Source organism: Chlamydotis macqueenii, chromosome 5 (assembly GCF_036417535.1).
Source record: "Chlamydotis macqueenii isolate bChlMac1 chromosome 5, bChlMac1.mat, whole genome shotgun sequence".
Classification (NCBI taxonomy): domain Eukaryota; kingdom Metazoa; phylum Chordata; class Aves; order Otidiformes; family Otididae; genus Chlamydotis; species Chlamydotis macqueenii.
The window spans coordinates 43150904-43177854 of NC_141560.1; the positions used below are offsets into that span (position 1 = coordinate 43150904).

The 26951-nt window shown below is 59.3% G+C and overlaps 1 protein-coding gene across 2 annotated transcripts; it reads left to right on the top strand.

The window, feature by feature from the left end:
* Window positions 1–3739: 3739 nt before the first annotated feature.
* On the top strand, window positions 3740–26822 carry MAPK8IP1 (mitogen-activated protein kinase 8 interacting protein 1). Of its 2 annotated transcripts, XM_086749587.1 has the most exons (12): window positions 3740–3853; window positions 10560–10665; window positions 17164–17400; window positions 20671–20752; window positions 20972–21847; window positions 22405–22480; window positions 22941–23113; window positions 23405–23514; window positions 23662–23781; window positions 24782–24852; window positions 25222–25320; window positions 25757–26822. In XM_086749587.1, the coding sequence occupies exons 1-12, from the start codon at window positions 3768–3770 to the stop codon at window positions 25827–25829; spliced, it is 2109 nt and encodes a 702-aa protein (XP_086605713.1). In that variant the 5' UTR covers window positions 3740–3767; the 3' UTR covers window positions 25830–26822. The 2 variants fall into 2 exon arrangements, with proteins under 2 accessions (XP_086605713.1, XP_086605712.1); XM_086749586.1 differs by lacking the exons at window positions 3740–3853; window positions 10560–10665 and having other exon boundaries at window positions 17129–17400; window positions 25757–25841; window positions 26150–26822.
* Window positions 26823–26951: the final 129 nt, after the last annotated feature.

The following is a 26951-nucleotide window of genomic DNA, read 5'->3' on the forward strand; positions in this document are numbered from 1 at the left end:
CCTGTGATGTCGATGGTGGCACCTGGAGGAGCTGCAGTTCAGGTAGTAGAACTGGGAGGGACGGACACAGAAATACAAGGCCAGCCAAAGACAAGGGAGGAACTTCCTGCGAGGAACCTCTTAAGTCAGCTGGGATTCATCCACTCTGGTACCTTTTCCCAGTGGAAATTATAAAGGTGTGTGAAACTGTGCGACAGAGGTGTGTGGGATGATTGTTTGCTGTTTTCGGTGCCATTTAGGATTGGGCGTGCTGGATTAAACTACAAGATGGCAGATTGGAAAAGGCTGCGCCTTCCTTGCATAGATGTTTCTGTGGCAAGCTTTTCCTAATTTGTGGGTGCTAACAGTTTGAGTTCAAAAGGGCTTGTCCAGTTCTTGGGGAAGGAAAAAGCCATCAATAACCTTTAGAGAAGATACCATCTTCAGGAAGGAGCAGAGGGTTGCGGGAGGCTAAGATAATGAAGCACCATGACATGGGTGCCAGTTTAGGGATTTCCATTTCCTAGGATAACAGCTTTTCTGGGGCTGAGTGGCCATACCTGACAAGATACAGGCACCCCCAAAGCAGGCACGGGGTGAGCGCTGCCTGGAAGAGAGAGCAATTGGGGTTTGATGCTGTGAGAGCAGTGGCTTTCAGGATGGTCCCCAGGACCTGAAGAGGCTCCTCTTGGCTGAGAAGGTGCAAAGAAGTGCTGCAGAGTTCTGAACAGTGGTGAACACTGTTCAACATGGCTCTCCTGTCAGCGATAGAGCCTTTTCTCTTGCGGTTCTTCAGCTAAGTCATGAACTGATACTAAAAACACCGCGACTTAGCAGTCTAGTAACTAGCTAGGATGCAGTTGGAGTAAAGTTCTGCTGTGCACTGTGCCATCCTCCTCAGTGCTCCTGTGTAGACCCAGTTACTGGAACCCCTTTTTTTTTTTTTTTATCTTTGGAGAATTACGAGAGGTACATTATTTTCTTAGTAACCAGCAGGACTTTAGGAACCGCATGTAGCCGTGACATTTCTCATCCAGGTTTCGTGATGGGGCTCATCTAGAACAGAAGTTAGAGCCTTAGCCTCAGCTGGGTATGTTGAGATAACACCAGTTAAGCAATTATTACAAACAACCCAACAAAGCTAAGACACAATTTTAAAACATTTTGCTTATGTAAGCATTTAAAATTTGGAGCCTAATTTGTTTGGTAAGTTTGAGGCACAAAAGGCAGTTTTTGAAGATGCAGAGTAGAGTGTTTCAAAGAGGTGCTGGAGATAAAAGGGCATGTCTGGTCTATAGAGAGCAAATGTGTACGGAGCGTTGGTTAACTGAGTGAGGTGCAGTCAAGGTTCACACTGTTGCTCAGTTGATCTCTTGTCTCCAGCAAGGACCTCGTGGGCTTGAGGAAGTCATACTTCGGTGCTTGAAGTGGCTTGTACATGACAAAACCTTTTTGAAGTATCAGCCTGTGCCCTAGAAGATGAAGAGCTGGGATGACAGCAAATTCAGTCCAGCTTTCTCTACGCAGAGCATTGTAATGTAAATTGAACCTGGAGAGGTCGGGTTTGAGGCTCCTTCTCTGTGCTGGCCAGAACATCTGTTCTCCCTGTCAAAGGAGTGACGGTGGTGTGGCTAAGGATGGAAACTGGCTAGCCTTGGATTTCTAGCAGAGAATGATTGCCTGCTCCCTGTGCTGGTGGTTGGGGAAATTCCCTTCCCCTGTATCTCTTCTGTCTGCACAAAGCAGGAGCTGGAAGCAGCTTCAGGAGGGGCTGGCTGAAAGGTTTGAACGCAGAAAGCGCACCTGGATGTGAAGAGATGGGAGCCAGAGCCGTGGCCATTGAGGCAGAGGGGAAGCGGGAGCAGTGAGAAGGATGGCTGATGGAGAGCAGAGTGCTAGTCTGGCATCACAACTGCATCTAGGGGGAGATCAGGTGGTTCACCCCAGGGGAGAGAAGCAAGAAAACCTCTCAGCACAACCTTTCCTCAGGTTTAACTTAAGGCTGAGAACAGCTGCTCTGAAGTGAACCTGATGATCAACTGGACAATTTGAAAGACAAAAAAAAGACAGCAGATGCCTTGTGAGCAGAGACACAGGCTAGGACAGAAGCTTAGCCTCTATTTTGAATGAGAAGTACATGCACTCTCCCAGAGGCCATGGGCTGTACCCTACAAATAAGGCGATAGATGTGACCAGCAGTAGCACAGCCGGAAAGGCCAAAGTGGGTCTCCTGCCAGGCTGGAGGAGAGGCAGCAACCTTACCTTCTGCCCCAGGTCAGATGCCAAACACAGCCATGCTGCAGAGGAATTGTGTTTTGGTAGCTGGGGTTTATGCTTTGAGATGGAATTGTGTCAAAGGTCTCCCAGTGCCTGAATGGACGCTGGTGAGTCTTGTGGGTCCTGCATGTAAGACACTTCAGACCGTGCATCCAAACTGTCAAAGGGATAGCTACCTCACCTCAGGAGGCTGCCGCAGGGGTACCTGTGTGTGGTGACCCTGTGGGTGTGTGCTTGTTTCCACGCTGGCCCGGGAGTAACATCTCTTTTGAGTTTATCTGGCAGGAGACCGAGATTCCCAAGAGAGAGCAGGGCTGTGTGCCTTGGAGGGCTCTGCTTGCTCTTCTCTGGAGGAGCAGCTGACGCCCTGGCCCTCGGCCAAGAGCTAATACCGTTGCCTCAATGACTGTCAGCTCTGCGATTTGAGAGATGCTGAAGGGACCTGATGTATCTTCAAAGTTTGGACAGCTAAAGCAGTGCCACCCACCCCATCCAGAACTGTCACAGGCAGAAATTGGGAGCACGGTGTGCGTGCAGGGGATATGAAAAGTTCTTCTCTTCAGGTACAGAAGCCGCCTTGGGATGTAACAATACTGATGTTGTCCACTTCTGTGCACAGCACAACCTGCACGGTTTTCAGAGAGAAAAGCACGGGGAGGAGAGGTGGGGGGAGAGAAACCTGCCGCTCGGGCTGGTGGGGAAGGGCAGCAGCAAAGAGCGATCACCCAAGAGAAGATGCTCCCTGGGATGCAGCTGGATGCAAGAGGGGGTCTGCCTGTTCTGCAACCTCAAGATGTGGGCTTTTTCCCCCTTTGCACCTGTGGACCGTGTGTACAAGCTGCTTTTTGAGTTCCCCTTGCTGTGCTCGCAACCCTGTCCCCCTTCAGCCGGGCCGGGGTCTGTGCTGGGGCTGCCAGACCTGTTGCCAGGCAGGCGCTGCGAACCCGCCGCGGGTGGGGAAGCGCGGCCTGGCTGCAGCTGACGCTCCCGCTGCCTGCAGGCTCGTCCCCGCTGCGGGGGAGATCCCGGCAAGGGGCCCCTGCGTCCCCAGCCCCCTGCCCAGGGGCTCTGCCTGCCCCCTCTGCCAGCCGGTAACGCCTGGGCCTGGGGGGCACCCCGGTCATGTCGCCACCCGCGGCACATCTGCCCGGGGGCGGGGCGCTGCCTCCAGCTGCGGACACAGCTGTGAGGAAGGGGGTCGGTCCGGCTGTGGGCACATCTGCCCCACTGGGGCCGGCGTTTCCCCCAGGACCCCTGCGCTGCGACTGGGGATGGGGTGCGGGGTTGGGGGGGCGCCTCCAGCTGCGGCTGCATCTGTCCTGCAGCTGCCGCCGAGGGGCCGCGGGAAGGAGCCCCCGGGCTGCCCCCCCCCACCCCCCACACCTCCTCCCCGCCCCGGCGGCAGGTATGTCCCTCCCCGCCAGCACCGCCAGCATCCCCCTCCCTCCATCCTTCCTTCCCTGCCTCCCTCCCCCTCGCCCGCCCTCCGCCTGCATGGAGAGAGCCACGGAATGGCGGAGCGAGAGAAAGGAGCCGCATCCCCGCCCGCCTCCTCCCCCTTCCTGGGCCTGCACCTCGCCTCGCCCCCCAATTTCAGGTACTGGCCGCCCCCCACCCCTCGGGAGCCCCGCGGGGCTGCCCCTGCCCCCCGCCCCGGGAAACGCTCCCCGTCTGCTGCAACCCCCCCGCCCCCTCCCCCTCCCCTCCAGCGCTTCTGCCTCCTCCCCGAGCACCCCTTCGGCCCCCCACCCCAGCCCCCCCACCTATCCCTTCAGCCCCCCCACCCCTGGCACCACTGAACCCCCACCGCGTACGTCAGTCCAGCCCCCACATCACTGCTCAGCCCGCCCACCCCGTATGTTGCTTCAGGCTTCCCCCCAGTGTTGACCCGCACCCCACATACCATTGCAGCTTCCACCAGCCCCCTGCTTGGCCCCATGTTCCCCTCCAACCCCCCCACCTCCTTACCTTTTTCCTCTTCAAACACCTCTCTCTCATGGAAAAAAAACAGCTTCATCTCCTTCCCCATCCCCAGGAAAGCCTTTTTCTAGCCCTTTCCTAGAAATCCCAGGTGCTCCCACTCCCTTCCCAACCCTGTGAAACAGGAATCCCAGGTGAGACGGTGGGAGGGTGCCAGAATTGATCCTCTCGGCAACCACCAAGTGCTCCCATCGATTTGGGACGCGGGGGGCTGTCTCTCCTCGGAAACCCAACAAAGCTGCTCACGATGGCACGGGCCAGGCCAGGGATGGCTGAAGGTGCTGACCTGTGGGAGCTGGGGGGGTTCGGAGCCTCCGGTGCCTACTATGAGCAGCTCTGGGGTGGGGATGCGCTGGGTGGGCAAGGGAGCTGTGCCGCTGCCGAGGGGTGCAGCGCCCAGTGTTGTTCCCCTGCCGTCCGAGGAAGGCTCCTGCTTCTGGCGGCCGTGCCATTGTCAGCCATTGCTCTCTGATCACCGCTGGCACCCGGGGGTGCTGCAGGGAGCCGTCTGAGGAAGGGGGATCAGGACCAATTGCTTTGTGTGGCAAAATTTTGAGGAGGGAGAGGAAGGGCTGGTCCACGCTTTGGGCTGCGGCTGAGCTCACACCTGCCTCTGGCAGGCCCCAGCCCCTGATGCTCGGGGGCCAGAGGGTCCCTGTGAGGAAGCAGGCAGGTGCAGCGGAGCCGTGGCAGAGTTCAGGCGATGTACCCCCTCGAAGGGCTCTGCTCCCAAAGCCCCTTTGCCAGTCAGCTCCGAGGGCTTCAGCAGCTCCTCTTATTGCAGCACTGCCTGCGAGAGCTGCTGGGAGCTGTTGCAACATGGCTGGGTAAACCCTGCAAATTGAGTGATTAAATGCTGCCTCTGGAAACGTCCACCACGGAGAAGGGGCTTTGCCACCGAGCTGGGGGCCAGAGGTTGAGCTGCCGAGCACCTCTGGGCCCGTGAGATGATCAGGCTCGCCAGCCAGCGCTGTCCTGGATGCAGCAAGTGTCCCCCAGGCATCCTGCTGGTCCCCAGCAAACAGCGAGGCTCCCGGAGGGAGAATGAGGTGCTGCTTCTTGCTGTGCCTCAGACCTTCGGAAAGGGAGCCCAGCATGCTGGCAGCGTGTCCCGGGGCTGAACCGACCTCCGTGGGGGAGGCCCTGCAGCCGGGCAGAAAGCTGGGGAGTTGAGGCAGGGGTGCAAGATCTTGCCCAGGCACTGAGCTTGGGGTGTGAGCCTTGAAGTGGAAGGAGATGCCAGTGATGCCCCTGAGCCTGGGTCAGGGTCTGGCAGACCAGAGGTGATGTGGTGGCAGGGAGCATTGTGTGAGGAGGGAGCCCTGCTTGTGAAACATCTACGAGCTGCGCTACGTGGCATAGCTTGGGTTGTGCCTGTCCCAGGTCTTGCGTTCCTGCCATGGGGCACTCAGTGAGGCCCTCGCGACCGAATTGGAGCTGGCAATGGTGAGCATGGCTCAGTGTGAGGGCTCAGCCCGCAGCTGGTGGTGATCTCCTGGGTGAGCCCTGCCCTCTGCCCAGGCTTGCTGCTTGCAGGACGAGGTATTCCAGCTTTTCTGCTGTCTGGTACGTGCCCCCACTCTTCCAGCTCCCTGAGGAGCAATGGGCCAGCCCAAGCTTTAGGTGATCAAATGGTTTGAATTGAGGCAGACTTGGTCCTGGCCAGCAAGTGGCCTGCTGGGCTGGGATCTGAAGCTGCGGTGGCCAGAGATGGTAGTCCAGCAGGTCCTCATTGCTGGTGATGGATTGGTATTGTCTGAGCGGAGGCGGGAGGAGAAGGATGGTGAGGTGAGCCCTCCTTTAGCCAGGAGGACCTCCAGAGGTAGCTGCTCACTGTGAGAAGAACAACAGCATTTTAAAAGACAGCTGCCCCCAGGAGCATGGCTCTGATGTAACTGGGACCTGGGGGTCAGTGACCGATCTCCCCAGTCTCCTTCTGGTTTCCCTGATAAAAGCAAAGAGCATCAACCTAGCTGCTGGGGCAGGAAAGCTCCTGGAGGAGGAAAAGCTTAGGGAGTTATTTGCATGCGTCAGGAGAGAGGGGGAAAGTACCCCGCTCCTCGGGGAGCCCTGTGGGAAGCCACAGCCATCCTGTGCTGTTGCTGGGGCCTTGGGAGGGGGTGAGATCTCTGGGAGGAGGACACTCCTCCGTCTCCTTGGGAAGTTCAAGGAAGCACCTTCAGGCTGAGGCAAAAATCAATCCCAGCGCTATGGGTTGTTTTCTGTGTCTGCCACGGCCATCTGGAGCCATCAGAAGAGCCTGTTTGGAGGCAACGAGCTGGGTGTCAGAGTGGGGCTACCTATCTTCTTGTGAGGGGAGGTGAAAGGTCTGTCTTATCCTGATGGAGAGAGAGAGGCACCTTCTCCTTGGTTTGTACAAAAGAGTCTCTGTGGCTCTTATGATGGAAATAAAAACCCTGGCCCAGCCAAATGTGGGATAGTACTGTTTTTCCCACTGATGCTGGTTACAGGACTTCCAGAGAGCACTGCCTGGGAGTGGAGCATCAGGGTACGGCCTGGGCAGCCGGGCTTGTTGGAGCCCCTGGCTCCGTCGTGGTGTGGTGCCCTGGCCAAGGCCTCACGTGGGAAATCCTGCGCAGAGGCAGTGGGGAGGCGATGCTGGAAACCCCCTTTTCCCTGGCAGGGGATGGAGTCGAGGCAGGTGCAGCAGCCAAGGCCGTTATTAGGATGGCAATCAAGCTGCCCCTGCTAAGGGCAGGTAACGTCTGCCTCCACTCACGCACCCGCCTGTGCTCCCTCACTTGCAGTTCCCGGGTGTCCTGAGTTTATCAGTTCTCATGCATTCAGCAGGGCTGCCAGCCCTCTCAGCACGTACTTCAGGAAAGCACCCGTAACCTCTGCAGACCCTCATGGCCGGGGGCAACCTCCCACGTACCTGCGAGCCGTGATGCCCACCTGCAGCTACATGCAGGTGGCACCCACGCCTCCGCTGCTGCCACCAGAGAGGGAAATTGGCCAAAATACATGTGTAGGTCCTGCTTGGACTTCTGCTGCCAATGATGGAGCTGAGGGGAGTCAGAACTCTTCCATTTTGTTGGCATTTTAAGCCTCTTTGAGAAGCAAGACAGAAAGGCAGGGGTGTTTCCGGCACAGGGAGCGGGGGCGATAACGGAGAGCCTTCCGTCTCCTAGGAAGTCCTGGAGCACCCAGGTGCGAGGAGAAAAGGACGGGAGTAATACAGAGACAGAGATTTCTTTATTCATGGCATTAAGCGAGGAGGTTTCAAGCAGACAAGGTGCCTCCAGGCAGAGCTAGTGATAGGGAAGATGGAGCCCTGGATACCATGATCGGGGATCTGAGAGACAATGAACGCAGTACCACGAGTGTCATTCGCCGGTGGCACAGCACTGATGGGACAAGAGCCAGCAACAGGTTAACTCAGCGGAGCGATCCGGGCCACACAGGGAGCTGGATTCCTGTGAACATCACCCGCTACAATCTGGCTGGGGGCGAAGCTGGGTCCTGAGCAGCTGGCAGTGCTGGTTGGGCTCGTGGGAGATGCACCTGTCACCTGGGCTGGGGGGGACAAGGAGAGCTCTTGGGGTGGGTGCCAGCACGGGGCAGGAGGGCAGTGCTGCGACGGGCAGCAGTGGTGTGCAGCTCCAATGGGTGCCAGAGCAGTGCCTGTGGGCATGGGGATACCCTGTCCACATCTCAAAATCATGGTGGGTGCCTCGGAGAGGCTCACGGTCTGCAGCCTGCCAGCCGCTGGTGAGTGGGTCCCCACTCAACCTGGTGAGATGCCAGATGGATGCTCTCGTCTCCTGCAGTGAGGCAGAGAGCCCCTCATCCTTGGCTCGGCTGACGATGCTGCAAGGGCAAGAGGAGGAGGAGGCTGGGTAGCGTGGGCGTCCGTGCCGGGGTAACCAGATGCCCGTGCCCGCTGCGGGTGCTGGGGAGCGGGCACTGGAGCAGGACCAGAAGCTGGGCTGGCTGGCTGGCAGGCAGAGGCAGTCAGCATCCCCGGCAGAGTGCAGGGACTTGGCACTGGCTCAGCTGGGGAGGTTTGGTTGGGTTGTTTTTTTTTTTTTTTCCCCCCTCTAGGACAGCTGATTCCATCTATTTTTAATGAGCTTCCCTAGGTTGCGCAGTGAGGAGACAGAGCAGCACTGGCAGTCACAGACTGCGCCGGGGCAGGCGAAGGGGCAGCAGGCGCCCGGGGCTTGGCTGTCATCTTCCTCACTCCGGGGCCTGGGGGTCTTCCTTGGGGTGGGAGCGTGTCCCCCAGCGAAAGGGGGTCCTCCTCAATGCAGCTGCCCTTGAAAATGGAGTCAAGCACCGAGGAGGAGAGCTGGCTGGAAGATCAGTGGGAGAAATGGTAGGGGACCGGCTGGGCCTTGGGGAGGGGGGGTTGCTGTCCCCATGGGCGTGCAGGGGGGCAAGGGGCAGCCCCTCACCCCTGGGCACATCGCCCTTCTCTGCGAGCAATGGCTGCAGGACAGGAGCAAACTTGGCACCCAATCGAGCCCAAAGTTTTCCTGGCTGCACAGGGAGCTGCGCGGCAGCCGGGCGCCAGAGCGGCAAAGGCAGCCGGACGCATCCTGCCACACACCTGCATCTGCAGGCAGGGCTGGTGCTGGAGAGCTGCACCTCGTCTCCCCGGCCCTGAGAGCGTGAGCAGGGCTGCCCGAACCCATCTCGGAGCAGGGAGCACTGCCGCCCACCCCAGCTGCTCCTGCAGAGCCCAGGAGCCCCCACCAGCCCCTCGACGACGTGGTGCCCCTCACCGTGACCCCGCAGCTCCCACTGCGCTGCTGCGCCATGGCGGCTGGAGGCCCTGAGCATTAGCGGCTGATGGCATCCCACCACCCTGGCGACCAGCGTAACCGGAGAAGAAATCAATTTGTGCCTTGAAGGCTCATCACGAGCCTCCTGCTCAGCAGCAGGAGATGGGGGAGCAGTCCGTGCCCCCTCCCTGATTCATCTTGCAGGGGCTGCCCCCATGGGCGCAGCTGTTCCCAGCCTTCTTCACCCCAGAGAGCCCAGTGCTGGTGGGGTCCTCAGAAATATGGAGGGGAGATGCTGCTTCTCCTGCTCCATCCCCCCGCTGGGGTCTGGGACAAGGGAGATGTTGCCCCTCCATAGCACTGGCTTGGTGTCGTTGCGGGTGGGGGAGCCCCAAGGTGTGTGAGCGATGCTTAAAGCAAGGGTGGGAGCTCTGCAGGTCACAAAATACCCTCCTCCTTCCTTCCCCACTGGTGAGGGCCAAGCCGGATAGGGGTGCCGAGCTCGGCATCGCGCTTCCACCTGAGCACCTCCCAGTCCAAGGAGCTGGGAGCAAATGGAAACAGCAGCACGCAAAGCAGTACCTGTGGGCATTTTAGACAAAACTCGAGGGGCTGAGCTGGTTGGCAGAGGACTTTCGAGCTAGGCTCTTTTATTTACCCCCGTGGTAATGAATAAGCGAGAGGAGCGTTGCGGTACCGGCACGGATAAATGCTTTAATGCGTAGAGGCTGGGAGCGCCTCGCTGTCTCCCTGGGGACGCAAGCAAGCAGGCGAGGAGCCCACTCATCAGCACGTTTCCAGCCGCTGAAAGGGGATCTCTGTAAACTTTTTAAAGGGGTGTAATGAGCCTGTGGGGCTGACAGCCAAAAAGGACCTGTGAGGCCACGCAGGTGCACTTGGCAGGGCGGGTTCAGCAGCACCGATGGCCGCAGGGATGTCCGCAGTCACCCTGGGGACTGATTTTGGTGCAAAGGGAAATCACTGCCCTCTCTTACTGCAGGCACCTGGGCCGGGACATCCCTCCCAGCTGCGGCTCAGGGGCTGGGTGTGGAATGGCCAGTGGGTTTGCAGTGTCTGCATGTCTGTGGGTCTTGGTGTGGCCACTGGTCCCAGCAGGTCCATCCTCCAACTGTGCGTGCCAGGACTTCCAGCCCTTCCCCTCCCTTTTAATCCTGGACTTTGCCCCTCTGAGTGTCTGTGCCCAGCTGTGACAACCCCAGAGCCTCCCTGGGATGGCAGGACCCGAACCTCCTGGGACAGGGCTGGCTGTGCTGTCTGTCCCATGCTCTCCCAACTTGCACCTCCCTGCTGCCTTCAGTCAGGCAGGGGCTGGTTTGGGGCACACTCCTCCTCCCTCCCCACAGCCACAGACCATGCCAAGCCTGGCGATTTGGTGGAGACAGATCCATCCCCTCTGGAAGGAGCCCCTTTCCCAGTCTTTCTTCCCAGTAAAGACCAGGAGAGCCTCTCCCGGGGGGGGCAGTGCTGCTCCCTGACCACAGGCAGCACATTGCCCTGCACCCTCCTGCCAGCCGCCTGCGCAGCGGGTGACCACCCCGTCTCCACTCCCTCCAGGCTCACCCATGACATCAGCCTCGAGGAGTTTGAGGATGAAGACCTCTCCGAGATCACCGACGAGTGTGGAATCAGCCTGCACTGCAAGGAGAGCCTGGCCACCCGGGTGAGTGCAATGGGGATGGGGATGGGGACAGGTAGAGCATGCTGGTGGGGTAGGCAGGGCTATCAGGTCTTATGCTGGACCACCAGATCCCCAAGCCAGCAATGATTCCTCAAGGTGCCCCATTGCCACGACCCCAATCCCCTCCACCCCAGAGTGCCCTCTCCTCACCGCAGCACAGACCCTTTCTGAGACAGGCAAAGCCAGGGGACAAAAAAAATCATCTCAAAGCCAGTGCCTTTTGGTTCCCACTGTGTTGGAGAGGTTTCAGTTTGTTCCTCAGGGATGAGCCTAAGCATTCGGGTGCAACCAGCAGCATACCCCCCATTTGAGCAGGATGGCCAGTGAGCCTCTGGCACCCACTGAGCATCCTTGGGAAGCGAGGACGCATGTGACGTGGCGCCAAAGGGCTGGTGTGGGCTGTGCCTCCTGTTCCCTAGGCCTGGAGGTGCGGCTGGGCTGGCACGACGATAGCTCTCCTCTGCTCGCCCGAGGTATTCCTTCTGGCTTGCTAGCTGCCTTTAGCAAGAGCTGTCCTCGGGCGTTTAGGAGGTGGGAGACTTGGAGGCTGGTGACACATGGATGGAGGAGGTGGCTCCGACCTCAGCAGGTGAAATAAAAATGGGAGCTCTGAAGCCTGGGCAGATGCTGCAGGTGAGTCTCCCATCCATGTTCAGCACCCTGGGGCACACTGTGGACACCCTGACAGGATTCACCCCGCTATTTGAACTGCCCGAGAAGGCCATGGGAGATAAACTGAGGCTATGGAGATAAACTGAGGATTTGGAAATGTGCAGGGATTCTGCATTTTGCCAGCTTGTTTCATGCCAAAGGGATGCAAATGCTGGAGTAGCAAGCAAATGGCTTGAGAATCATTTTGTTCCTCAGGAGAAATATTTCCTCTGCAAAACTGATGAAGACCCAGCGAGGAGGGGAAAGGCAGGAGAATTTGTCGCAGATTTAAAATTAGAAAGTTTAAAATTAAAATTTGTGGTGTTAGGAATCCCTTGTTGCAGGCAGGAGGGTACAGGCAGACCTCATCCGTGGGAGGTGAAGGTGTCCTGCTGTGCTCCCTGGTCTAATTTGGGACCTTCCCGGCAGAAGCTTGGCTGCTCCCAGTGACGGAGCTGCTGCTCCACATCTCTGCTCCAGCCACAGCCTCCCCCTGCTCCTGTCCCTGCGCTGCGATGCTGTGACCTGACCCTCAGTAGAGCGTTTGCTCCGGCTCCGGCAGCAAGCCCCGTGCCTTCCCTGGGGACAGCTCGGAGCTGCTGTGCACAAATGCCCGGCTGCACTGAGAGTCTGCTGGGGTGGCAGGGGGATGCGAGGCTGCCCCCGGGGAAGCAGTGAGCTGTTCATAAACACAGCAAAGGAAGAAGCCTACCAGGCTCAGAAAAAAATGCCTGCTAGAAATATGTCCAAATGGTTTGTATGAGACACAGAGGATTGCCCGAGGAGCAGAACCAAAAGTGGTGACAGCAAAGGTGGCGAGAGGGGCTTTTCAACCTTAGCTGTTGAAGGCGTGAGCCAGGGAGCCTTCCAACCCCGTCACCGTCCAGAGCAAGCTCGGGGCTGCAGGATCTGCCTGATGGAAGCAGCCAGGCCCAGAGGGAGCGGCTTGGCCAGGTCTGCGTGCGGCATGGGGGCCAGCAAATCAGTAATGACCCGCAGCCAGCATCAGCCAGCTAATTGCATCACGTGGAAACGGCTGGCTTGGCCAGTCAGCCCAACGCCGAGGGCAGGGGGGCCCCGCGCTGATGCCCTGCCTGCATCGAGCTCCTGGTGCCGCAGAGTGGCCGAGGTGTGCGGGATGGAAGGTTGGCTCCAGTCACCTCTGCCACAGCGGGTGGTTGGAAGAAGCCCGGTGCCAGCTCACCAGATCACACTGGAGCCGAGAGCAACGGGGAAGGGGGACACAGAGGCTCTGGGGAGTGCAGTGAGCCGTGGGGCTGGGGGCACCCAGCCACTTTCAGCTTCCTGACCTGGCGGCGAGTCTCCAGAGCCCCTCAGCAGCAAAACCCCATGGCAGGAACAGGCGGCTGGTGTGGAGTCCAACACCCAAACAGAGGTGAGGTTTGGGTTGTTTTTTTTTTTTCAGTCCTGGAAAAACAGAGATGACTTCATTGTTGGCTGTTTTAGCAGCTTGCCAGAAATAGTGGCTGAGACACACAGGAACTGCAAGGAGGCGTAGACTGATGTTTGTGCAAGAGGGAACTCTGTATGACCACGAGGACTGCACCTCATGGGTGGGAGGCCACATCCTAAGGATGAGGAATATTCCCAAATGTGGGTGAAAGACCCCTTAACTTCAACAAGAAGTCCCGGGTGAAGGAAAACAGAAGGCGAAGCACGGGGCGGGCTGGGGAGAGCGCTCAGCAGGGAAGCAGAGCGGGAGGTCAGCTGGGGAGGAGCGGGAGCTGCTGGAACGAGGGACGTCACTCCTGCCTCCCAAATGGCAGCTGGCTCCAGTGGGGCCCTCGGGCGCGTTGAGAGGGACAGTTGCAACAGAAGCACCAGGGCTTGGTCTTGGTTTGGTGGCTTGGAAATCTGAGGTGACTGTCGCTGACTTCAGCAAGATGGATCCCAGCAAACAACCATACTGTGGTTAATAAAAGCTTGGCACCTCATCCTTATTCCAGGAGCTGCGGAAAATGGTTAATACAGGAATGAAAAAAAAAAAAAGAAGAAATACCCTTCTTGGAAATACCTGTGAGCACGAGAACAAGTGCCCAAAGGAAAAGAGCCGATACAGGGCTGTGCTGATCCTTCGTGGCCTGCATGAAAATGCCTGAACCAGCCATGAAGATACAGATACGTGGAGAAAGAAAACAAAACACTTTGGTTTTCCAGCATGATGACACTGCTAGAAACGCCACGCTTCCTCCTTGATGTTCACCGTCACTGATCCTGCTGGCAGTCGGAAGGCCAGCGGGACCCACTGCAAAGGGGGAAACAGCCGCCACGAGCCAGCCAACCTGCTGATCCAGGGACAGCAGGGAGCCGGCTGTACCGGCCAGGAGCAACCGATACACAGGAAGGCGACTGCTCGCTCCGGGCAGCTTTTCGGAGGCTGAACCAGGCTGTGGGCAAAGAGTCTTCTCCTGGGGCTTTGAAGCCGGGAGCAAAGCAGTGACAGCTGGGTGGCAAGGAGAGGGGACTCAGTTGTCCCCTCTGCTTGGCAGGTCCCCCTTGCTTCCCCACCCTCATAAATGCTTTTCCCAGCTGAAGGTTTTGTCACTCCTCCTCTGACAGGGAAGGCTGCAGGGGTGGGGGAGCAGGGAAGAGCCTTTCGCCTGCTTGACCATAGCGGGTAGGGACCAAGGTCACCAAAGCAACATCTTGCGTATCACCCCTTCCTCTTGCAAGAGCCTTTCATTCCTAGGGAAGCGAGCAGCATCCATCCCTTCCTGGGGTCAGCAGCAGCCCTCAGGCAGGCAGGTCCCTTGGCTAGACCAGTGCTCCCAGGGGTGCTCCCAGTACCTCCCAACTGCAGCAGGCCTCGAGCTGCTCCAGCTCTCCTGGGGCCCGTGGACTACAGCATCAGGATCATCAGAGACCACCAGTTGCTGGATGCTGGGACTTCTTGACATTGGGATGGTACTGTGTGGGTGGGAGGTAGCCGCAGGAGGAGCGCGCCAGCATCGTGGCCATTCACGGGCAGGCTGAAGGGACTTTGGGAAGTCACCTTGCCATCATGTCTGCACTGAGGCATGAGCATCCCCAGGCTGGCCTTAGGTTACACGAACTTGTTGCCAGATGGCTCCCGAGGCAGCTTGTGCTGGTGGGGCAGTGTCCTTCCAGTTAGAAAGGCTTCCCAACATCTAGTCCCTACCCTTGCTTTGCAGATGACCGCAGGTCCCGCTCAGACGGCACAGTGATGTATTGCTATTTGGTTTCAAATCCACTTTGTTGTGGCACAGTCCGTTAATAAGTACCTGCGGTGGCTGTAGCTTCCTCCTCGCTATTGAACCTTGAATCCTGCCTAGGGCTTCCTTTTCTTCAAAGCGGGTACTGTTTTGCTTTTCTGCATCCTTTTGGGACTTTCCATCCTCTGTGAGTTTTCTGAGTGATCGCTACAGCTACAGGATTGCTCAAGCAGCATCATTAGCAGCCTAGGTTGAGCGTCACTAGCTGACTAGAGCACGCTGACCTTAGCTAGGTACGATCTATTTAGCCGGCATTTCCTCCTCATTCTTTTCCTTCGCTTCTGCTTCCTTGTTAAAATCCATGTGATTTGCCACAAGCAACTGGTGGGATCTGCCACGGAAACACAAAACTTGTTGCACGAAGGCTAACGTTAAAAACAAGGGAGTTAAATGTTTAAAGCCTTGAGAGGATGGGTTTTGGTGGCAGCGCTCACCCGGTGCCTGCCAGGAGTGCAGCCAGGACTCTGGGGTGCAATGGTCCCCATGAGAGAGGTCGTACTGTGCCTGCAGCAGGCAGAGCCTAAAGGCAGCCTGTGCTGGAGATGTGTCAGCCTGTGCTGACTTTAGTCCAACAGTTTAGGAGCTGGTAGCAGTGAGAGCGCTTGGAGGGGCTGCCAGAGCTGCTGGGGCTTTCTTCTCCCACGGCTCAAAGGGCATCCTTCGTGCAGCCAGAGACACAGATGGCATCAGCTGCAAAAAATGCCCTTCACCACCCCTGCCTGCTGACGAGCTTTCCAGTCACCACAAACAGCTGATGACACGGGGAATTCAGCTCGCTAGTGCCAAGTTGCAGCCTTTCTTGCTGGCTGCAGCAACCTGTGCATGTACAAGCTCCATTTACTGCAAGGAAGATGGCTTGGGAGGGAAAGCGCTGACCTTTAAACACCTGCACACGTGGGGGGACATTGGTGCTTCTTTGCCCAGCAACGCAGTCACAAGGGCATCTGCTCCTCGCAGTGGGTGATTGCAGGCCATGGTGGCCACCTTGCTCCAAGGGTGCAAGGGAAAGGAGTGGGGCTGCTCCTGGCCACAGCACAGCCACTGCCAGCAGGTGACTGGAAAGCCAGTGCCAGGCTGCCAGCTTGTCACACTCTGCCCCACTCTGGCGAGACCTCACCTGGAGTACTGTGTCCAGCTCTGGAGTCCCCGACATAAGGAGGACGTGGGCCTGTTGGAGAGAATCCAGAGGAGGCCACAAAGATGATCAGAGGGCTGGAGCAGCTCTCCTATGGGGACAGGCTGAGAGAGTTGGGGCTGTTCAGCCTGGAGAAGAGAAGGCTCTGGGGAGACCTTATTGTGGTCTTCCAGTATCTAAAGGGTACCTACAGGAAAGAAGGAGAGGGAAACTTTTTAGCAGGGCCTGTTGTGATAGGACAAGGGGTAATGGTTTTGAAATAGAAGGATGTAGATTCAGACTGGATTAGGAATAATTTTTTTATTAGGAAGAGTTTTTTTTACACTGAGGGTGGTGGAACAGGTTGCCCAGAGAGGTGGTGGATGCCCCATCCCTGGAAACATCCAAGGCCAGGTTGAATGGGGCTCTGAGCAACATGATCTGGTTGGAGATGTCCCCTTCCTTGCAGGGGGGTTGGGCTAGATGACCTTTAAAGGTCCCTTCCAACCCAAACTATTCTATGATTCTCTCTACCCTTTCTGCATGGCTGCACATCCCAATATGGGCAAATGCAGGATCTATGAGAAGAGACTTGTTGGAGATGAGGAGGCCAAGGGGGGTGTAACTGCTGTGCTCGGCTGCCTAATGGGAGTTACAGGGAAGAAGGAGCCTGACTCCTCTCAGAGGTGCATGGTGAAATTGTCAACCCCGTGGTGAGAAAAAGCAGTAGTAGTGCAGCACTGGCACCAGTGCCCAACGCGCTGCTGGGTTCTCTGTCCGTGATGTGATTCCTGTGTGATGGGCAAGGCCCTGAGGGACCTGCCGCAGGCAGGGGTTGGACCAAACCTCCAACCAAAAGGATTGTGTGCTTGTAGGAGTCCCAGTTGCCAGGCCAGGAACCAAGACAGGGTTCTGCCTTGGGGGGAAGAATTGTAGGGCAGCCCAGGCTGAAAGGGACTTTGGAAGATCACCGAATCCAACCTTTGATGGGAAAGGCAGCCTGGATGAGACTGTCTGGCGCTTCATCCACTCTTGTCTCGGACTCCACCACCTCCTCCCTGGGGAGGTTGTTTCAGTGGGTGATTGCTCTCACTGTTAAAAAACGCCCCTGTTGTCTCGAGACAAAACATGGGTGCGCGCATTCGTGCCCGTTGTGCCGCAGGTGATAACGGGGGCATCCCCTCCCCGGGGGGCAGCGAGCAAGGACGGGGCCTGGGGAGGCGGGGAGGGGGCGCGGGGCCTCGGGAATAACACGGGAATAACATCCCTGCCCCTTTAAAAGGAAGAGGCCGCCGGGTGCTGATGCGGCTGCACCGGCCCCCGCCTTCCCCCGTTTTCCCCGGCCCCGGCGGGAGGCGCGGCGGCTGCCGCCCCCCCCCCCCACCCCCCTCCCCGTTCCCTCCCTCCCCCCGTTCCCTCCCCCGCTGCCGGTGGCCTGATCGCGGTCGCTAATCCCGGCAGAGCCATGTGAGCCGGGCGGGCGGCGGGGCCCGGGCGGCGGGCGGCGGCGGGGAGGCCGGGCGGCTGCAGGCGGAGATGCTCCAGCTCGACCTCATCGACGCGGCGGGGGACGGGCCGGCCGAGGAGCAGACGGCGCCCGAGCCGCTGCAGAAGGAGCCCCCGGCCGGGACCACCGATGTCTACCGGCCGAAGAGACCCACAACTCTCAACCTCTTCCCGCAGGTGCCTCGCAGCCAGGTGAGGCCGGGCCGGGGGGTGGGGAGCGGTCCGGGGATGAGGAGGAAGGGGCCGGATGCTCCTGCCGGCGGGGACTTTTGTCTAGGAGGGATGGAGGGAGGGATGGCGGCCTCGGGGGTCTCCGCCCTCGGTGGGGGGGACGGACCCCGCGCCCACCCCGGGAGTCTCCACCCGCCGCCAACCGCATCCCCGGGCCGGTCGCGGCGTGGGCTGGGTCCCTGCTGCAAAGCCAGGGGGAGCGGCCTGCAGGCCCGGGGGGCACGGTCCGGGGGGGGCTTAGGGGCCGGGTGGGTCCTTCTTGCATCCCCGAGGTGGGGAGGGAAGGGGCATCGCTGTGGCGGGACAGAGCCGTGTCCCCCGCAGTGGCCGTGGGGCCTGGCGGAGCGCCGTGGGGCAGGGGCAAAGTGGGAGCGGGGAAAGGACCCCGTGGGGATGGAGCAAGCGCGGCATGGTGTGGTGTGGGGTCCCACCCGAGCGCGTGAATGATCCGCCGTGGCGGGGCCGGGCAGCGCGCACCGCTGGCCAACGGCTGGCGGGGCTGCGGCCCCGGGGCGGGATGGTGACACCGGGCACCCCGGTGCCCGGCGGTGGGAACGCGGTGAAAGGCGTTCATGTCAGCACCCCGTGCAAAATTTGAGAGGCAGAACGGCAACGCCCAAAATGGTGGCCAGGAGGACGGGGGGGGTTCTGTTGTGTGGCTCGTGCTCAGATTTTGGATGAGGTTTTGGATGGTTTACCCCGGGACGGCCCACTCCACACAGCTGTGGGGCTGCTGGCATCCCTGGGGCAGGCAGCGTTTGGGTGCCCCGCACACTGACCCTCTGCGCAGCAGCTGGCATCCCTTTGCCCCATCTCTCCTGCAAACTTCAGGAACCCATGCGTGATGTGCGGGGCTGTTTTTTGCCACCCCCCTGCGTGGGGCCATGCCTGCTGCCAAGTAGGAGGATTTTCATCGCAGTGACGTTTGGCTGAGGGGCGTGAAGCGAGAGGCAGGTGTCCCTGTGGGTGACAGATGGGGAGTAGTCAGAGCTGGGTGTCACCAGCCCGGCAACCGCAGCTGGTGCCAGCTCTCTGCCTGAGGCCACGGGTGGGAGGTGGAGGAGGAGGAGGAGGAAGGCACAGAGCCAGGATGGGCGCCCGCGGGGGCAGCTGGCACCGCGGACAAAGGCGGCAGGGATGGGAGGCAAGGGGGGGAGCCCCAGTGAGCATAATGGACAAGGGGACAGTGGCAGCCTTGTCCCATGCTGCATGGGGAGCAAGTAGCACATGGCAGCCACATCCAGCTGGGATGATGGGGGACAGTAGGGCTCCCTTCCTGGGCAGCCAGCCCCAACCAGTGTCCAGGGGTGGCAGCAGGTCTGCGGAGAGGGATTTGGGGTGGAGAGGTGATAGTCCCCTCACAGGGGGATGCTGGAGGCTGTGGGGCCACAGGTGTGGCCGGAGCTGAGGACGTGGGGAACGGGAGGTGGGGGCTTTGCTGCAGCTGGCAGCAAGAGCATGGAGCCAGTGGGGATGGGGGCACGGGGCTGGGGCATGGCTTGCAGGTATTGGGAAGAGGGACAGTAGCCACACATCCTGTCTTGAATGCCCAGCCGGGGCACTGGGCTGCCCTCCCGTGCCTCCAGCCTCCTTGTGCCGGGCAGGGTGCGCGCAGGCAAGGCACCGTTTCACCCTCTGCTCCAGCTTCTCCTCATGGGGCCACAGGTTGGCTTGGTGATGTCTCGGTTGCTGCTGGGCTCTCTGTGATCATCATCCCAGGCAGGTGGCCTGGAGACAGTGAGGGGAACATCCCTCAGCTTCCCAGAGGGGAAGAAATAGCTGCTGGGACCAGTAGGTTCATCCTTATTAAGACCTTGTGAATGCCTCTCCCCCTTGGCTGGACATTACAGACTCAGAGTGCCCTAGCTCTCTAGGATGGGTGGGCTCAGTGGGCTCTGCCTCCTGTCCTGGTCTGGGCAGCCGGGCTGGCTCGTGTGCTGGCCCCGTGGTACTCTGCACGCAGAGGCCATCGCTGCGGCAGCTCGCCTGGCCCATGTCCCGGCCCGTCGTGTCCCTGGGAAAGGCAAGCGAGGACGTGCTGTTATTTGCCTTGGCACAGAAGGGGCTTGCGGAGACCGTGCTGGGAGGTCGCCGAAGCCCCATGGCAGGGGTCTCTCCCCTCCCTGTGCAGAGGCAGGGATCTGGCAGCCATGGTTCAGCAGCGTGTGACTTGGTGGACTTTCAGGGGAAAGGCTTGTTTCACGTGGGTGGGGAAGCACAGTAAGGACGCGGCAGCCCCTGCGCTGCTGGTAGTAGCTGCAGGCTGGTGATAAGGCCGTGAGAAAATCTAGGGAGCCCCAGCGGGGCTTCGTACTTGAGCAAAAACTAACGATGTGGAAAATGCTGCTACTGCAACTGGGAGAAGAACACCCTTGTGGAGGTGGGCAGGGAGGACTTGTCCCCCATCTGCAGATGGGGGACCTTGTTAGAGGCGGACCAGTGGCCTTCGGGACCCAGGAGGGCTCCTCTCCCAGCCCTGCAAGAAGACCGCTGCTATTCCCTGTCCCCGGCTCTTGCAGTCAGCCTGAGCACGTGTGCCCCTGCGCGTGCACACGCATGGCTGGCCACCCAGGGCAAAGCACCCACAGAAGCTCGCACGAGCATGGGCAGCACGGGAGGCCCGATCCTGCCTCACCTCCCTGGCTGATGAGGATTGACGTCTGCTAGTGGACTATATGTATATGTGTGTGTGTGCACATATAGATACGTAGCCATACATGTGTGTGTGTGTATGCATATGTGTACCCCTGTATGCACACAGTATGGATGACTCTAGTCGCAGGTGTCAGTCTGTCCAGTAGCTGGGCAGCAGAACAACCCCTGGGACTTCCCCCATTTAATAACGTTGGGTGGTCTGAAGGTAGGCAGGACCTGAAGGATGGGAGCAAAGAATGCGTGCCCAGCCCAGGCAGGCTCCAGGTCTTGAATTTTTGGCTTGGGACCATCCAGCTCCTGCATCTGAATCTCCCTGGGGGGAAGGACGAGTACATCCATCCAGGCCATCTGCCTGCCAACTGGCTCCTTGTCCACCCTGCTTCAGCTGCCACACAGGCTCTCACAGCAGCAGCGTGGTGAGATGTGGGGCTGGCAGGGGGTTCCCCCTAAACACCGCATGCCCAGGCTGGGGGGGAGCCGAGCGGGGTGCTATGGACCTGGGGAGGGATGGGTGTCGCCGCTGCGCCACGCGCTGTTTACTGTTTGGGCTACAAGGCGGCTTTGTCTTCTCCTCAGGACACTCTGAATAACAACTCTCTGGGGAAAAAGCACAGTTGGCAGGAGCGGGTGTCCCGGTCATCGTCCCCTCTGAAAACGGGTGAGTTCTTGGGCTGTTGGCCAGGGGCAGCTCCTTGCAGCCTTTTGTGGCTCTGAGGAGCTTGGGGCAAGTGGTGCCAGAGTGGGAGACTGAGGAAAACATCCCACATGAGTGCAGGGTGATGTCCGTCTTGTGTCTAGATGGCATCTGTGGCTACCTTCCCTGGCAGGGAGCATCACTCTCTGCAGGGCTGTCAATGCTGCTGTCCTCCCTCTCCAGGTGAGCAGACCCCTCCCCATGACCATGTTTGCCTGAGTGATGAGGTCAATCACCAAAACAGCACAACCTCCACCAAAGACCGAGGCACGTCCACGGAGAGCCCATGCCGGCGCACGGCAGCTACTCAGATGGCACCTGCCTGCGTCGCCTCGTCCCGGCCACCCGAGAAACACCAGGCCACCAGCCGGCCCCCACCGCATGGCGCCAGCGTGGTGGTGGTGACGACGAGGGGCCCTGAGGCCCACCGGGACCGCATCCGCTACCAGACGGACGTGAGGCTGGAGGCCACAGAGGAGATCTACCTGACTCCTGTGCAGAAGAACTCGGACCCCCTGGAGACCGACAAGCCATTCCTGTCTCAGTCCAGCGAGAACCGCATGTCCATCAGCTCTGATGTTGACACCTCTGGGTATTCGGCCCTGGCAGGGAAAACCAACCCGTCCATCAGCGAGGAGGACGAGGTGCTGGACTACATGTCCTCCCCTGACAAGACGAACCTGTCCAGGGCCTCCTGCGGTGGCGGGAGCAGTGGCTCCCGGCCAAGGCACAACCTTCAGAGGGCCTCGGTGAGTTCAGACACCAGCGCCCTCTCCTACGACTCAGTCAAGTACACACTGGTGGTGGATGAGAATGTGCAGCTGGAGCTGGTCAGCCTCAAGCAGTGCTACTCGGGCTACAGCGACGAGAGCGACTCAGCCACCGTCTACGACAACTGTGTCTCCTCGCCCTACGAGTCAGCCATCGGCGAGGAGTATGAGGAAGATGCACTGAAGCGCGACTCGGTCTGCCTCTCCGAGGACTCCACCCCCGAGGCAGACATCCACTTCTCTAAGAAGTTCCTCAATGTTTTCATGAGCGGCCGGGCACGCTCCTCCAGTGAGTGCTGGGCCTTGGGGGGGAAAGCGGGCTGGTGGCTGCCTGACTGGGCAGCCCCGCCTGTCCCTGGTACAGGGTTGAGGGCACGCTGCAGAGATGGAAAGCCACCAGCAGACGCGAGCCCCAGCTTTGCTTGCTGCAGCCTGTGGCTTTGTCTCTGGTGGCCGGGGAGGCTTGGGGGGGAACTTGGAAAAGCCTTGCGAGTTGCAGGCAGGGTAGGCCAGAGGTGTTCCAGGCTGCTTTTTTGGCTAGCCTGAGGTATGGCCATGTTGAGGGGGAGGCTGGGCGGTCTCACAGGGGGACAGCATCCCTCCTGGAGTGCCGCTCTCTTCCCCAAGCCCAGAGGAGCACCGGAGCTGGTGGCATGCCCCAGCAGGCAGGGCTTCCCATGGTGCCACTGTTCCCACAGTGCTGGTGACACCAGCTGTGTGGGTTGGTGCGGGGAGGTCGTGGTCCCAGCAGGGACTGCTGGGCACCAGTGTGGTGGCTCCAGCCAGGCCTTCCTTTCCTGTGGCACCTCATGGCACTGACCCCTCAACCCCTGCCTTCGTCCCCAGGTGCTGAGTCCTTCGGGTTGTTCTCCTGCATGATCAACGGGGAGGAGCAGGAGCAGACCCACCGCGCCGTCTTTAGGTGAGCTTGCAGGCGCGAGTGGTGCCCTAAGCCTCTTGCAAGGGAAAGCTGATGCTGCCCTCCCACCATGGTGGGGCTAGCCCAAACCCCAGTGTTTCCAGCTTTTGCGAATCCCTGGGGACCAAACCGCTCCCTGTAGCTCATCCCCTGCCCATGACCAAATCTTCCCAGGCTGCTGCAGGGGCGAGACCTCTGAGAGCAGCCGGGACCTCTGGGGAGCAGCATGGGTGGTGCAATAGGGATACCCTTGCCGTGGGTGCCAGGGCACTGCCGCCTTTTGAGCCTGAACCTGCTCGGATGCTCTATTTGACATCTCAGGTCCCATGGCTAGTTACACCCGCCAGGGTGCCGCCTGCCTGGGCCGGCAGCAGGTTTTGTGTTGTCCCCTGCCCCAGCAGTGTGCTGGTGAGAAGGCCATCAGCGTTGCTGGTTGGCCAGGTGCTAGTGCCTCCCTGCCCAGGTTTGTGCCTCGCCATGCGGATGAGCTGGAACTGGAGGTGGACGATCCTTTGCTGGTGGAGGTGCAGGCAGAAGATTATTGGTACGAAGCATACAACATGCGGACGGGCGACCGGGGCATTTTTCCTGCCTACTACGCTATCGAAGTCACCAAGGACCCAGACCATCTAACAGGTACCAAGCCTCTGTGCGCAGCCTGCTGATGTCCCCCATCTTGTGTCCACATCCTCTCTGCAGTGCAGAGCCTGGTGCTGAGCAGGGAGATGGAGGGAGGACTAAGCTGGGCTCCTGGCAGGGAGTGATGGGCAGCTTCTGGTGGGATGCTGGGAGCTGGTACCTAGTGCTGCTGGAAGCCTTCTCTGGGCATGGAAACATGCAGGGGTGGGAGTATGGAGAGGGGAGGTGGATCTCAGCCCATGTTCCTGCTCATCAAAGATGATCCCCACCACATGCTCTCTCTTCCAGCTCTGGCTAAGAGCAGCGACTGGGTGGACCAGTTTCGGGTGAAATTCCTTGGGTCGGTGCAGGTTCCCTATCACAAGGGCAACGACGTGCTGTGCGCGGCCATGCAGAAGGTAGTGTCCCACCCCATCCCTGGGAGCAGGAGTGCCTGCTTCTCCTGGCAGCAGAGCAGAACATCAGTGGGGAAGGGAAGGGAAAGGGTGAGCCACCATCACTGCTCATGAGTACAGGGCTTTGTTTCTCTGTCTTCACCCCCCCAGATTGCCACCACACGCCGCCTCACTGTGCACTTTAACCCACCCTCCAGCTGCGTCCTGGAGATCAGCGTGCGTGGGGTCAAGATTGCCGTGAAAGCTGATGACTCCAAGGAGCACAGCAAGGTAACACCCCGCTCTCTGCTTGTCTCATCCCTTCCCCAGCTGCTGGCTTTTGCCCCCTGTACCACAGGTCATGTTTGCATGTGAAAGTGGAGGATCTCCACCCACCTAAGGGTGTGAGAAACACCATCAGTGGAGTTGTAGGCCCACCATCAGGGTCCCTCATGCCTCACAGGATCCCAGCTTTGGGTCGTACTGCTGGCTGATGCCCTCACAGCTGCCAAGTGCATTGCTGCATGGGGATGCTGCGAGTTGAGCCACCCTGGTAATCTGTCGGCTGCTCCTAAACCCTTCTGCTGCTATTTTGAGTGGTGTCCTCCAGATCTGCCCTGTAATCTCTTTAGCTGGCTCGGGCAGGCTGCTGATTAGCCTTCTGCTTAAGTAGCCTAGCAAAGCACAGTGTGATGCTGGGCAGAGGCAAATGAGGGCTTTGCAGCAAAGCTGTTGGGGAACCTCCCCTACAGCTGGGGCACAGGAGTGGCTCTGAGTGCCATGGCAGAGAGCGGGGCTGGGGTTTCTCCAAGTCTTGCCTGTATCTAAAGAATGCCATCAACTTAGTTGCTCTTTAAACTCATGTAAGTTCTTATTTCTGGCTGGGACCCTTTGAACACCCAGGCTTGAATGATTTATTTAGTTCTAAGTTAGCCATTCACCTTCTATCTGCTGCTATTTCTGAGAGCCTTTTTAGTGAGGGAGAAGGGCTGGGTGAACAGTAGCACTGACTGTAGCCTGAGTACAGCCTAACCCAGGGCCTCCAGGCAAATCCCACTGGACGTAAAGGCAGGCAGGGTGGGAGGCAGCAGGGCTGGCTGGAAGAGCACCCTGTGTGCAGGTGCTTGGGGCCATCCTGAAGCTGCTGAGGGTAGCAGCCCAGGATCAGGCTCCCATTCCTTTCACCGCTCAGTCCAAGTGCATATTTCCAGGGGCCGGAGACTGGCTGCCCCGCAGGATGTGGGGAGGAAAGCTTTGACAGTTTGTGTCTCTCTCTCTCTCCCTCCCCCAGGTAAACAAGTGTAGCCATTTTTTCCAGCTGAAGAACATTTCCTTTTGTGGGTACCATCCAAAGAACAACAAGTGAGTAGTAAGGAGGTGCAGGGTGGCTCCCAACGCCAGCAGCTCGCCACGGAGGCTTTGCTGCCTTCCTGCTCCCTGTGGGCAGCACGACTGGGGCTGGGAAGGGAAGGGGAGGCTTCCCAGCACCCCGGTCCTGAGGGCTCCCCTTCCTCTGTGATCCCAGCACTGCAGCTTCATGCAAAAGCAGCCTTTGGATGGTAATTACATCCTAGCTCTGGGCATGGGCCATGGCAGCTGCTGGCCACCAGGGTTTGGAGGGGTTGTAGGTCCCAAACCCCTATATTCAATGGTGGGTACGCCTTGGGGATGCTGAGGTACCAGTGCCTGCTTGTCTACTGGTCCAGTCACACCCATTCTCTCTGCCCTCAGATATTTTGGGTTCATCACCAAGCACCCTGCTGACCACAGATTTGCCTGTCATGTCTTTGTCTCGGAGGAGTCCACGAAGCCACTGGCAGAGTCCGTAGGGTGAGTCCTGGCTGGGCAGGGAAGGCTTGCTCCTGAAAGGCAGGAGGAACAAGGCAGCCAGGCTGAATCCTGCTGTCTCCCCGTACATGTGGGTACATGGGCCCCAGGCTGGCACCTCTTCCCTCAAGTGAGAGGCTTGGGGCAGGAGCCAGGGCTGACAGGGCTACAGGCAGTGTATTCCTGGCAGCACTGGAACGAGTCCCAGTGCAAGGCTTTGCGGGCAGATGGCTGGAAGTCATGTGCTGCGCAGGGGATCAGAGCAAAGATGGAGACCCTGCCCCTCTGATGGCAGCCCTGCGTGCTAACGCAGGAGGGGCCAGGGGCTGGAGGATCAAACTGGCCACAGCGTAGGGAGCGAGAGTGAGAAAGGAAGCAGGGCTCTGTAAATGCCTCATGGGGAGAACAGTGCTCAGCTTTGCCCGGTGCTGTGTTGCAGGAGGGCTTTTCAGCAATTCTACAAGGAGTATGTGGAGTACACGTGCCCCACGGAGGACATCTACCTGGAGTAGGGGCTGGCACAGGTACCTCCTGCACAGCCAGGGCTGCGGTCTCGCCCCTTCCCCGTGTCGTGCATGGACAAGAGCTGCTTTGAGCCTGGAGGAGGAGCGGGCCCGGGGCAGGGCTCCCCAGGGCACGGAGTGCCGCCTCTTTTTGTGACTCCCCTTCCTCGGGCTATGGGGGGACGGGAGGGGGGAGGGCTGGACAAAGTCTGTTTATTGTACAAAATACTCTTAGTTTATTCTATTGGAGAAGCACTGGCTGGGTGCCCTGCCTGTGAGCGGTGGAGGGGTGGGCAGCAGCAGCATGCTCAGGCCCTTTCCTGCTGCAGGCTGGGGTGACAGCATCTCCTCCTTATGACCATGGCCCAGCTTCCTGTCACATCCCTCTGGGGTGACTTTTAATGCAGTGGCAGAATCGGAATCTCTCAGTATGAAGACACAGCAGCTACAACAAATAAGACCCAGGTGCTGGCTCCTGCCTGGGAGATGGGCTTGCCTTGGGCAGGCATCGCTGCCCTGCCAGGCCTTGGGGACAAGGCTCGGGGGCAGGGATGACAGAGGGAGCCCCAGTACCTCCTCTGACAGAGCCAGCACCAGGATGAGCTGAGACAGCTCACCCCTGCCTCTGCCCCCGTTCCCATCCCTTCCCTCTTGTGTCTGTGCCCTGGGGAGAGAGAAAAATCCCCCCGCCCCGCCCCGCCATACCTCCCTGCAGTAACTATACCCTCGGGAGGGGAACCTTTCTCTGCCCCTTTCCCCCTCTTCCCTCAGCTGCAGGTGGCAGAGGCAGTGGCAGGGCTAGGCCACCCCAGGGCGGTGGGGCTCAGCCCCTGTGCAGAGCTGGGTGCCCGCCAGAAGCGGGGCAGGGAAGGGCTAAAGCAGGGAGCCGCGCGAAGTGCCGGGGAGGTAGAAGAGCTCTCCCGGTCCCTGCAGCCAGCGGTCTCTGTGCTTCAGCTGGATCTGCTGTGATGGCAACAACTATTAAATATGATGGTTCATGGAGCAGGGCTGCTGTGCTGTTTGTGTCCCACTGCTGTGGGTTTGGGCCCTGGCTCCTTCCTTCCCTTGAGACCCCAAGAGGAGCTAGAGCCTCTCAGATTTGGTCCAGGAGTCCCGGTTGCAATCCCTGGA

Coding starts and splice junctions, on each gene's coding strand:
- MAPK8IP1 (XM_086749587.1), top strand. CDS start 3,768: ATGGCGGAGCGAGAGAAAGGAGCCGCATCCCCGCCCGCCTCCTCCCCC. Junction 17,401..20,670: donor CGCAGGTGCCTCGCAGCCAG/GTGAGGCCGGGC, acceptor TCTTCTCCTCAG/GACACTCTGAATAACAACTC. Junction 23,782..24,781: donor ACTCCAAGGAGCACAGCAAG/GTAACACCCCGC, acceptor TCCCTCCCCCAG/GTAAACAAGTGTAGCCATTT.